Raw genomic sequence first — 13495 nt, 5'->3', positions numbered from 1 at the left:
TCTTCGAAATCGGAAACAGTGTTTGTACCCAAACAATGGCTGTGAGTTTTGAGAGCTAGGCTAAAGGGCGTTGCCTCTTCATGTTCCTGATTGTTATTAAAAAATTATACAAACTGTGTACAATATTGTGTTATTATATTAACACTCAAGACCCGTGCGTGTCATAGCCAAAGTCAGTCATCGAACTGCGACCTTGTTTTGAGTAATGTGGCCAGCTCAAATTACGGGTTCATAATCCCATCGTCCTGCCCTGCTAACGATCCTATAATGGACCATTTACGTCAGGGTGTCAAGTTTGATTTTGTGCTGGAATTCGCAATATTGTATAAATGTGAATGTTGTTTTGTTTTTAGCCATTTTGTGTCACGGCAATTGTTTGAAATCTGAGCTTCCGGTTTGGTGTTATTTTTTGCCAGATTTGTAGTGGCAATTTTAGTACAGATCTCCAAGGATTGCTTTTGGCGTGTGTCATGTAACAGGGAATTACAAATTGCAAATTCGATTACATTTACAAATACGTAATTGTTAGAGTTCATCAATGCCTGGCTCATATGTATAGGATCTGCATATGACACCCGACAATCTTCGAGGAAATTCAGCTAACAACTTTGGCAGGAAAACAAGAAACAACACAAAAGTTTCTGTGAACTTTTAAGAAAATTTCACGTTTCCATGAATTCACAATACTTGTATATATCCTTCGTCCTTCGCTAGCCAGCAGCACGTGGTAGATGAAAATGGCTTCCGACTTTCACGGTGCTTCCCCTCTGAAAAATCAGCTTGTACTCGTACCGAATACATATATTATCGTCTAAGACGGAAGAGAAGCAAAATGTAATTTCATGGCTCGCTGAACGACGAGAACGAGAAATACAAGAGAGTGTTCAAAGTTTCAGCTTGTAGCTTTCTAGATGCTGGATATGCTGGCTGGCAGGACTTGAAAGCGCCGGAAGTTATTTAATGAGATTTCTTTATGTCAAAGATAAGTCGAAGGAGAAATGTTCACAGTTTGCAACTAAGAAAGCAAATGTTCCTGGTCTTGTAAAACAATCAGCAAAGGCCACAAAAAAAAAAAACCACATTGAACTGTCCCACGCCGAGGCTCAAGCTGAAACGAGGGTTGTGGCTTTATTAACATGATGATGATACGACGACAAGGAGAACGACGACGACGGCAACACGGCTGAAAAGGATAAGCGCAGACCAACAATTGTTGCACACACTTGAAATTAAATTAACTTTTTTCTCGCCCCTGTCCACTTGGAGTGGCTTTGTTCAATGCCTGCCGCTGACAGCTCCAAATGGAAAGCGTTTTGGAGCTGGGGGTTACGCTTTGGGTGGCTTGGCTGTACCTTTCATAGACCTTTCAAAATAGAGACAATGTTCGCTGCAGTCCTCGCACTTAAATGATTGCTCAAATATTGTCGTTGGATGCGACACAAGATGCATAAACATCAAAACACAAGTTCAACTGCGCAACAACAGCAGCAGCAACAACAACAACCACAGCAACAACTACAATAATAATCATAAAACGTAAAACAAACAATTCGCAATCGGAATGAATGAATGAGGCAATGACGCAAGGAAATCTCATTAGCCGCGTGTCTTCAAGTTTCATTTTTAATTTTGTACAATCTTTTTTTTTCTCTCTTTTTTCATTCCTCTACGTTCAGTGAGAAGACACAAAGATCTTTGTATACATATTGTTTTTTCGGTGGTCTTGATCAAATAATTTTGCGGCCAATGCATGGCAAATATTTGTCAACATTTTAAGGCACTTTTCTTTTGTCTCTCAATCGTCTTCAGTAAGTGCCCCGCCAAGCCCCTAGCCCATGCCATACCATACTCGTATACCTTTATACCTTTTGTATCTGTATCTGTATCCGTATCTGTCACTGTCTCGACATCTGAATCAGAAGCAGTTCATCGTAACTTGCAGTCTGCTGCTCACTTGAGCACTTGACTCTCGGTCCTCGCCCCGTCGGACGCATCAAAAGCAAAGAGACATGGCCAACAGCCGACAGGCAACAGTCAACAGTTAACCGACAGCCGTCAAGGGGGCACGTAAAGTAGCAAGTAGCAATGATCCCCAAGTGATTTCAACTTTCGTCACCAGCAACCTTCTTCATGACCATCACCAGCACTTTGCGAGTAACGGCTACTTATTTGTATTACACTGTAATGATTCTTATCTTATTCACATCTAACCAAGCTAATGATGACTAACTTTAGTCACACGAATCCAAATGCGTCCATAAAGATTCTCTTAAAGATTACTAATACTAGAGTATTAACAGTTTATTAGTTAACCAGTTCTCTATAGATTAGAGAGGATTAAAAAGATAGAAGTTAAAGCTTTCACTCAATAAATAGAACCTGAACTGGAAATAGTGATTAAATATTGTCTTTATTATATTGTGATATATATCTTGTGATGTCTTCCAGCAATGCACAAATATATAATTTAATTATTTTAATTTTTTTACTATTTCTGCTATTATTTTGTTTAACATAATTAACGTTTTCTATTATTTTTATCTATCATCCCTCCTAATCACAACAAGATCGGTTTAATAGAACGGCAGCAATGCCAATTTTTAATCCTTAAAGCTCATAAAAGTATGTAACGGGTATTACTGTAGTCGGGGTAACGACTATAGCCTTTCCCGCATGTTTTTGTTGTTTTATTTATTATTATTTCAGTTTTATTTTAAATTTATTTTCATAATTTTTATTTAACTTATGTCAGCTTTTCTAAGTTGACACTAAATAAAATAAAACTAAACAGCTTCCAACAAATTTTCAATAACACTACATTATTTAATTAGGTTGGATTAGCTTATTTTCTTAATTTTCCCAGCTCTGATTAGAACCGCATCATTTTTTCTCAAAAGTGATATTTATAATCATTTTTTAATATAAAAAAAAAAAAAAAAACAAATGTTCATTAACTATCAAGTTTTATTTAAAATTTAATACATAATTTCTTTTATTCTGAGCTACTAATTTTATTTTATTTGTAATTTATGTTTTTCAATTGTTAAAATAAATGCTTTCCGTACTTGTACTCAACTGATCACTTAGGGCATATCAGATTCATCATTCCATTGTGAGTATTTTTTATTTTTTATTGTTGTTTAAGTTGCCGTTGTTGTTTATTGTTGTTAAGCACACTTTGTTGTTGTAGTGTACTGGCTACTGGTTACTGGTTACTGATTGACGCCTTGACTGTGGTAGCTGATGATTACGAATATTGTTTGTATTGGACTATGCCGCCGCATTTGGTACCCCGTGGCTACCCCCTCGGCGCTGATGTGGAGCCCAGCTCATGCATGAAGAGCGACGGCCAAGCCGACGACGACGACGACATAATGGACATGTTTCAGCTTTTGTTGGTTGAAGAAGTTGTCAGTGCGGTCCAACTAATTTGCATATTTGGCCCCCAGTAAAAACACTTTTTAAGTGGCCACCCAGCAGCTCACAGCACATATATCTGTGTGTGTGTGTGTGTGTGTGCGCACTTTAAACAAAGTTAAAATACGAGAAATAAGCAACGCGCTAGAACTGGCAGCAGCAGCAACAACAACAACAAAGTCAACAATTTCTAGCCATTTACAGTTGCCAACGACCAGTGACTTTGTGCTTGTATATGTATGCGCAAAAGCAACACAGATAGACAGAAAGAAAGAAAGAGAGAGAGAGAGAGAGAGAGAGAGTCAGTTGGCTGTCCTTCTGCCGCTCTCACACACACTTTGCTGCTATTTTACTCCTCTCTTCAGTTTGGAAACTTGTTTCTTTTGGACCAACTGGCAAATACAACATTGTAGCCGCTTTGTGTTTTCATTGCATGTGTATGTATGTGCGTGTGTGTGTGCATGTGTATGTGTGCGAGCATTGGCTCCGCCTCTGCGCGTAGGCGGAGTTTACATAAAGAGCGCAAAACGTGCAGCGCGTTAAAGAGAGCGAGAGCGGGAGAGAGAGAGAGAGAGTAATGTGCGCAGAGCTTTGAAAATGTCGCCGCTTCCGTCGCACACGTGACTTTTGGTTTGAAGTTGTTGCTGATGTTGTTGCTACTGCTGCTGCTGCTGGCGTCGCCGTCGCTGTTTGTTTCAATTGCAATAATTTTGTAACATTCTAATAGGCCAATACGACCCACTGGCGCCGCCATTGCCCCACACAGCCCCTGCCATTGACATCTTATATACAAACAGCTTTAAGTTGTTTGTTGTATTATTGTAAACTTCTTGCTTCGATTCTTGACTCTGACTGCCAACACATTTATTTTTAAGACCTTTTCCTTAAAATTAAAAAAAAAAATATATGTATTTATTTAAATGTAAATTATTTTCTAAAATAATTTTTTTTCTATTTAATTTGTTAAATTTTTTCACTTAATCTAAATTAAGATGAGCAGCTTTAAATGAAAATCGGTATAGGTAAATTAAATTCAATTCCGAAAAATGTTGCCTAAAGTTGAAATCAGAATAAGCATTAACTTACATACCCCGTATTTAATAATCCTTTCTTGTTTTGTAAATATTTTTATTATTTATTCATTAAACGTCAACTTCTATAAAAGCCATCGGAAAGACTTTTTGGTATTCAATTTATTTAATAAACTTTGTTATTAAATTAAATAAATTACGCCGATTAACTTGTATTATTAACGTTGCATTTAGGCTTGTTATTGAAAATAGACGGTTTTTTATATTATCGGACTTAAATTGTAAAATTTAAATTTGCAGATATTAAAGCATAAAGTAGTAAAGTCTATGTAAGGTGTTTTCAACAAATTTTAATACATGCAACATTTCAATAAAATGATAAGTGTAACACTAAGCGAATAATTGGAAATGTAATTGGTTCAAGTAATAAAAATTCTCAACTTATTTCATTTCTCGACTGCTGTCAACGGTATTCATACAATCTAAGTACTTACATTTCATTTCTTTCATTACTACTTCATATAGTTATTGTTATTTACATTAAAATATAAACCGCAATTTCTTTTTATGCATTAGAATTCAAGTCTTTCAGTTGAGTGAACATTTCTTAATTATAAACAATAAACAATTATTTGCCCTCTACTTTGATGCCATTCTTTTTAGCAGCTGAAAATGAAAAGCAGGTGGCAACATGCCAAAAAAAAAAATAAAAAACCAAGCAGCTTTAACATTGAGAGCAGCTGCACAATGATTCAGACGAGTCCAGGTTACAGTTGACCTCCTAAGTTGCTCCATCCTCTCTGTCAGTTTTATACATAAGCAAAGGAAACAACAAATACTGTATGCCAACTGTGTCAGTTGTGTCTCACAGTGTGTGTGTGTGTGTGTGTGTGTTAATGTATCGCCTACGCTGCCATGCCAACCAGCGGCGAGGTCGCATCGCTGCTGAGGCGCAACAACGTTTTTGGTTGGCTGTTCCATTAACGAAGCTCTCTTGCACACACACACACACATAGCTTAAGCTAAAAAACAACAACAACAACGACAACAAAAAAAAAAAGAAATTGTGAAACAAAAGCAACAAAGAAAATGAAAGAAACCTCAAACAACCACCAGCGGCTAAGGCAATAATATGAGCACTGCCACCACCACCACCACAACCATCTCCTCCCCGGTTGCCACCAGCATCAGGAGTAGTATCCGTCGCAGCAGCAGCAGCACAAACACAGCCAACCACCAGACTCGCTCCACATTGCACGTTGCTTATACGCCGCGTCTGCCGCAGTCGCCGTCGTCGTCATCGTCGTCGTTGCCGTCGCCTCGAGTGCACAAATTTGTATACAGTACCAAATTAGATTTTGAAACTTTTTTCTTAATTGCTGCCGTCGCTGTTGCTGACTTGGCTCTGCTGCTGCTGCTGCCAACGCCGACGCAGGCAGCGCACAAAAGGTGGTGGCAACACTCTCTGAATGTCCCATTTATGTACGTGCGTGTATATGTATTTGCAACCCTCGTTTTTTGCCTCTCCCCGACACTGTGCATGTGTGCGTGCGTGTGTGTGTGTGTGTGTGTGCGGCTTTTGTATTGGTAAATGTTGCCGCTTGCCGCCATTTGCCCTGATGCTGTCGCTGCTGTTGCCGCTGTCAGAGCCGTTGTCGCTGTCGCTGTCGTGGCTGCTGCCCGCTTTAGATTTATCCCAACTTGATTCAGTTGCAATCGAGTGTTCCGTCTGACATGGTCGTCACTGCGCGTGTTGTTTTCCATCAGCCGTGATCGTTACCGTTACCGTTACACGAGATCGTTACACAAATCGTTACTCAAATCATTACTCAAATCGTTTCTCAAATCGTTACCGAAATCTGTATCGAAATCGTTATCGAAATCGCTACGTCGCAAGAGATGCGCGTAAATTTGAAATTAAAAAACAAACGAAATTGTTTATGACAAATACAAATACAAAAAGATCAGCAAACCGATCAAAGCAAACTCTCAAAGAGTGTTCGAGTGTGTGTGTGTGTGTAGTGTGTGGAATATCGTATACATTTGTGTGTGTGCAGGATGAGTTTACCGTCGGGCGTGGATATGCAGAATCTAATGTCCCAGCATCCAGTGTTGGGCGCTCTGCCGCCCGCCTTCTTTCTGCGCGCCGCCTCGGAGCGCTATCAACGTACTCCCAAATGTGCGCGCTGTCGCAACCATGGCGTGGTAGGTGTACCTAATCCCTGTCCGCACTCTTGGGACGCCTACTAACGAGATTGTCATCTGTTTTGCCTTGCAGGTCAGCGCCTTGAAGGGTCACAAACGCTATTGCCGCTGGCGGGATTGCGTCTGTGCCAAGTGCACGCTCATTGCGGAGCGTCAACGTGTGATGGCCGCACAGGTGGGTTAATAATGGTCGTGCCAAGCCGCATAGTCATCTAATCAGTTAGTTTTCCGCTTCCATTGGTTTCCAGGTTGCCCTGCGTCGTCAGCAGGCGCAGGAGGAGAACGAGGCACGTGAACTGGGTCTGCTGTACACATCGGTGCCCGGTTCGGGGCAACAGAATGGCAGCGACAGTGTCACGCCCACCTCACACAGTCCACCACATGGTGGCGGCAATGCAGCCGCCGGAGCTGGCAATGCTGCCACACAGAATGGCGTTTTCCATGGCGGCATTCCGTCGCCACCTAGCGATGGCTATGAGGCCAGCTCCACGCCCGGTCACCATCAGCAGCATCAGCATAATCAGCATAATCAGCATCAGCATCAGCACCAACATCAGCGACAGTCGACGCAACATTACAATGGCAATGAATCCGACACGGATGGACGCACACGATCTGAGCACCTGAGCGTCGGCTTCTCACCCACGCGCACCGAGCTGGACGAGAGTCCTGGTAAGTCCTGCTAAAAAATGAAATTATTATATTTATGCCCTGTTGCTCATCATGCCACAACAACAGGCACTTCACAGTGCAGCTGATGTGTGACATTACCCCATTCCAACTCCCGCTCCCCTTCCCGTCTGTGGCCACATCCCCGAAAGCGCTTCAAAGTCTTACAAAAAAAAAAAAAAGCGTTCAAGAAATACCAGCATAATTTTTATTTTCAATTGTCAAAAGCGCAACGGAGCATAAAGTGCCACACTCCCCATTTGCATATGTGTGTGTGGGTGTGTGTGTGGGTGTGTGTGCTTGACTGCTTAAGTGTGTGTGAGTGTGTGTGTGTGGGTCTAGGTGTTTATAGCACAAAGAGTTCCCAGCCAAGGCGTTGCCTTGCACTTTGTTAAACTCAACGCTTTTTCAAACCTCACAAGTTCAAATTTAATATGCGAGTAAATAGAAAAATAATTTGCAACAATTAAGGAGATTTCTTAAGCAAGGAGTTGGCTAGTTAAGCGGTCTTTAAAACATTAAAGTATTCAATTTCAATTAAAAACTTCTAAAATTTACATTCTTTCACCTTTCTTTCTGTGCTAAAATTGAAAATAATATAAAATTCCAGGCTGAAAATGTACAAAACTTTGACGAAGTTTTTGGTTCCAACTTTAGTTCAAATTACTAAAAATAAAATTTCTGTTTTTTAAATATTTTTTAATTTTGCACAATTTAGTAAGCAAATTTTTTCTTTTTGTCGAAATTTGTAATAAAAACACTATATACAAGTGTGTTCCTGGAATCTCTAGAGATTTTGAATAGAAATGTTTTTAAAAACATCCGTTCAAAATGTTTGTGTTCCTTAAACGTCAGAGATTTAATCTTTTGGAACAATTTTTTTTGTATCTTAAATCTATTTTAAAGATATTTTAGTTCAATTTAATAAATATTAAATTTTGTTCAACATCTCAAAATTCTTTTAGACATTTGAAAGCAATGAAAAAATGAAGTTTATGCTATAATTTTTTCTTCCAACCGAATAGATTTTATCATAATAGTAAATGGAACATAAGAAATGCGTTTCTCTCTCTACAGTTTCTTTATAATTCAACTGATTTGATTTTTGATTTCTTTGATCGACTCATTTCCATGTAAAAGCTCATTTTATGCGGGTGTATCCTATATAGAGTATCTTCAAGAGTAATTTCAAAAGTTGACAGAATTCAATATTATTCGACACATTAGCATCCTTGGTGTATCATCCCTATAAATCGCTCAAGCAACATATTGAACAGTTTTTAAGCCTATCAGTAGATACTTATCCAGTCAATGGGCTAATTTGGATGTGGATTACATTGTCAGCTTGTAAGACAATTCCAAACTGAGGGCGTAATACGAGACTCGCAATACTTGCGGACTTCTTTATTGCTCCTTTTTTTTCGGGGTTATTTTTTTTTTGATTTGGTTGCCTTTATTGTTTCGAGAAAAGAAAACACACAAGGATTCTCACGCGAATCAATCGAACCTGTCCATTTAAGTAGTTCACTGTTTATTTGCACTGAAATTCAAGACGATTTCACGCTTGAGTTTCATCACAGAAATAGAAACGTAGCAGAAGGAGCAGCAGGAGCAACACCAGGTGTCCGTGTCCCAGTTCGTGCCCAGAGGAATGTATCGGTATCGGTATCGGTATACCAGAACCGAGGGTTACAAATCGACAGGGTGCAACTTAATTAAATTTTCACTGCGGCTTCGTCAACTGCAAATCAAATAGAAAAAAAATATCGTATAACTTGTTTCATTTCGGTACAGGTTGCAGTCCATAACTCATCCCATTGTCTCTGGGGTTGGCATGTCAACGAACCCTCTCCACCATCCTCTCCTCCATTTCCAAACCCCATTTGTGTTTGCGATTCCCGTGATTACATTTTGTTTATTTGTTTGTTTTTTGTTTTTTTTTGATTTTTTTCTATTTGTATTTTCATTTAAAATTTTTCTTTTTCTATGTCCTCTGCGCACAATTCGATACTTTTATTTGTTTTGCCCTGTCAAGTGGAAAACCGCACAGTTTCCCACAACTACCTGCCTGATCTAACCTCGGCTCTGGCTCTGCGTTTCTATTCATTTGCAGTTTCCAAGCGCGGCGCCGCTCTCTCGAATGAAACCGATCCGGACACGGGATCGGAATCCGGCTCACCCAGCAGCCCGAGGCCCAAGGGCGCCGGCCTATTCAATTTGACCTCTAGCCTTTCACCTGCCCGCACCGGTCCGCCCAGCTCACCCGAGTCCGATCTGGATGTGGATTCCGCTCCCGACGAGGCCACACCTGAGAATCTGAGCCTCAAGAAGGAGGACAGCAACTCGCCGCCAAACACGCCCGCCGAGAATTTGCATCTGTTGCGCTCCTTTGGCAATGGACATGCCCAGGGCTTTATGCCATATCATCACACGCAGTTCCTGGCCGCCGCTGGACTTCCCGCCCATCATCCGGCAGCGCAGTCGCAGCTGCAGTCCCAGCATTTGGCACAACATGCGCAGGCTCAGCATCAGCAGCAGCATCAGCAACAGCAGCGTTCCCCCATCGATGTCCTCATGCGTGTCTTTCCCAACCGACGGCGCAGCGATGTGGAGCAGCTGATGCAGCGCTTTCGCGGCGACGTGCTCCAAGCCATGGAGTGTATGCTGGCTGGCGAGGATTTGACGCAGACACCGCCGCCGCCGCAGGTGCCACCCTCGCCGCCGTTCCCCATGAAGTCCGCCTTCTCGCCGCTGGTACCGCCCGCGGTCTTTGGCTCACCCACTCATCCGCATCGCTATCATCCGTTCATGCAGGCGCATGCCAAGCGCTTCCTCTCTGCCCCCTATGCCGGCACTGGTTACCTGCCCGGAGTGTTGAGCACACCCGATATCGAGCAATCCGAATCGAATGGCGCCGGTGGCATTGCCATGGATCGCAGCAGCAATGCAGGCGACTCTCAGGATTGAGGCTCCAGCAACAGCAACGCCAATGCCAGCGGTGTTGTCGTCTTCCGACCCTTTGAGCCCTAGCTGAAAGCCACAAGCCATATGGATTAGGTATATTGTAAACATTCTTCTAGAGAAATCGCCGAATCTTAGCCTAGCAATTGGTTTTCATTATTGTAGTTCGTAAGATCCTTGTATGCGATTGTAACTCTAGCTATACTCTTATCCTAGAATCTATATATCCCCATATGTATGTATGTATGTATGTATGTGTACCCAGCGAATCACCCTCTAAGCATAACTGTAAATTGTATACCCGGCATGTTTATCACTCAGAAGTATTGTACCATATGTTAAGAGCTCTAAGATACGATTAGATAAAATTAAACCTATTGAGATTATTGTGTAAAGAACCACATATAAATATATATATAATTATTGAGATACCTATGTATATGTACCATATACCATATAAATATATCGTACTATGTATTAGATAATACATTTCAAACACTGTGTTAAAGTATTTAATAAATTTAAAAACAAATTCAATAAATCAAATTACACGACATTTTTCTTGGAACAATAATGGGATCTAAAATTTACAAATCTAGCCTGCAATGGAATACTTGTACTGGAGTATTTATTAATGGAATACCTGATCTTTAAGGATGTGTAAGACGAATGCTATCTACACAGGATGCTTAAAACTTTTTTTGAGTTAAATCATAAGATTTAGGTAGTTTTAGATCACCTTAAGTACGGAAGCTGCAGGACAAGAAGACCGGGAGCATCTTGCAATAATGAATTATACATTCTATGGCCCCATCGATCTTACAGCATAATAGAATTGAGAACTCAGCAACGATTTCCCAATTAATACGTCAAAAATTTGGGATTGTCAAGAAAGTTGTCCTTGATTTTCGTAAAAAAAATGATCTGTAAAAGTTATACAAACAAATAAGAAAGTTTAAGTTAAGAGAACTCGACTACAGCTACCCTGGTACAGTCTCTTTGGTTCATAAACACGTATAGACACGTATGATATAGGTCCAATTTCTCAAAATGCCGTCTTATCCCACGATGAATTTGTCAAAGTTGTAATGTGCCAAAATTTCAAACTTGTACGCCAAGCGGTGTGGCCTGTACAATGCTCAGTTAGTGAATGAATGAATGCATGTGTGAGGACAAAGAATTTTATATGTATATATAGATCCAATTTTTAATAAAAAAAAGCAGACAAATTAAAATAACGCTGCCCACTTTTACATTTTTTACTGCCATTGAATTTTGTGAAAAAAATCACGAACACAGTTGAGTTCATCTTCTTTCTAGGCTGCGAAAAATATAATCTTGAACAACATTTGAGTTAATTATCCGATCCGATCTATTCAAAACACATATCCTGCATGCTAAATCTTTAGCTGTAAAGCAAAAAAATACCAGACTTAACTAAAGAATGTTGAGAAAGAACTGTATGAAAGCAGATTGTGTTGGTAAAATAAATGGCTTTCCATTAATAACTTATTAAACTAGTGTGGTATTAACAGACCAAAGGTTAATTTTAATAAGTCATTGACAAGCACTCGTAATTGATTCATTAATCATATAATAATTAAAAATGTGGGAAATTAGTATTCAGCTATAAATGAGGGAAAATTGCAAACATTTTAATGTGAGAATATTTCCAATTGGACGCCAGCATTGACAATTATTGGGCTTATGATACGACGAGGACGATAATAATTGTGAAGCGTTAATCCATATAAATATTATCTATTCGCCACTATAAACTATTATCAAAGTGACGGCACACGACCCTAGACAGATCCACTATGAAAACTGTTTACTGTAAAACTGTGTGGAAAAGTGTGAAAACCTTTTTCACACAAATGGTTTCGCTTGTTTGTTGTTCGGACACACGACACATAAACAAATTATAATAAAACTAATGCCCACACACTGGGGATTAGGGCAGGAGTCGGGGCTACGGGGTCAAGGGTCAGGGATGCGAAAATTATCAGGATGAGAATGTATAGTTGAGATACTTTACAATGGGCCAAAAGGACTCGCAGGCTGCTGAATGACAATAATATCGGTTACACGCATGCCGGAGTGCAAATTACAAAACTATTTTCCGACATGGAGCTGAAATGGATAACAAAATTAAATTATTGGATATCAATTTGTCCAATTGCGTTGTGTGGCATTGTGTGCCAGGCCAAACTCGAAAAGTCAACGACAACAACAGCAACAACAGCAACAATAAAAACAGTAGTGTGGTGTGTGTGTGTGTATATATTTATGCCTCATGTGTGTATTTTGCTGGCAACAGGGACATACAATGCGCTCTATGTACCATTGTCAGGGCCTAACAATGACGGGGTGGTCCACAGACCAGAGACCATCCACCAATCGCTTCAGTGGACAATAGAACTAACAGTCGACTGACTGCCTTGTGGCTGCTTCTGGGCAGTGACTACACTGATAAAAATAAATGTTCAAAAATCAAGATTTTTGTCTTAGAACTAAGATTTTTTTTTTAAAATGCGTCGAGAACATAGAATTCTAGAATTAAGAGAGCACATCTTGGTTTTAAGACCAAGTTCTTATTTTAAGAATAAATTTTTTTAAAACTAAAATAAAAAAATAAAAATTTAAAAGTTGTTTTTTTAATTTATTATTATTGTTTTTTTAAATTTTGATTTATATACATTTTATTATGTCTTAGTGATTTTATAAATGTTAATTTAATTTGTTACGGAGTGGGATTCGAACCGCCGCCTACTGCGTTCACAACTGAAGCGGTTTCTCTAACCAGAGCGCCACGGGCCACCATTTGTTTGATACGAAATAGTACATTAAGATTTTACGATATTTTTGATTAATAATCTTAGTTTTTGTAATTAAGATTGATGTTCTTGATTTTAATAATTGGTCTTTTTTCCAGTGTATAGTCAGTCAGTCAGTCAGTCGGTCGGCCTGACCTGACCTGGCGTGGCCTGTGCTGTACTGGGCTTGTTATTGTCAATGGACGAGCTGTCGATAATATCTTAGAGTATCGGTCCATGTAGGCCAAACAATGGAGCGAGCAGGCAACATACATGCTGCTCCTGCTCCTGCTGTTGCTCCTGCTTCTACCGCTGCTTCTGCCGCTGGAGTGGCCCACAAAATGCATACAATGTCAGGCAAGGAACTGCTTGATAATAGACAATGAATTAATAGCA

General features: G+C 39.9%; 1 protein-coding gene across 1 annotated transcript; it reads left to right on the top strand.

Moving 5' to 3' along the window:
- Nucleotides 1–6506: 6506 nt before the first annotated feature.
- LOC117791013 (doublesex- and mab-3-related transcription factor A2) lies at nucleotides 6507–10775 on the top strand. The gene is made up of 4 exons (XM_034630642.1): nucleotides 6507–6653; nucleotides 6727–6828; nucleotides 6902–7325; nucleotides 9436–10775. The coding sequence occupies exons 1-4, from the start codon at nucleotides 6507–6509 to the stop codon at nucleotides 10287–10289; spliced, it is 1527 nt and encodes a 508-aa protein (XP_034486533.1). The 3' UTR covers nucleotides 10290–10775.
- The last annotated feature ends 2720 nt before the right edge of the window (nucleotides 10776–13495 follow it).

This window comes from Drosophila innubila (genome assembly GCF_004354385.1).
Source record: "Drosophila innubila isolate TH190305 chromosome 3R unlocalized genomic scaffold, UK_Dinn_1.0 2_E_3R, whole genome shotgun sequence".
Lineage (NCBI taxonomy): Eukaryota > Metazoa > Arthropoda > Insecta > Diptera > Drosophilidae > Drosophila > Drosophila innubila.
Note: the sequence above shows the minus strand (reverse complement) of the source record. Positions and strands in the feature narration are given on the sequence as shown.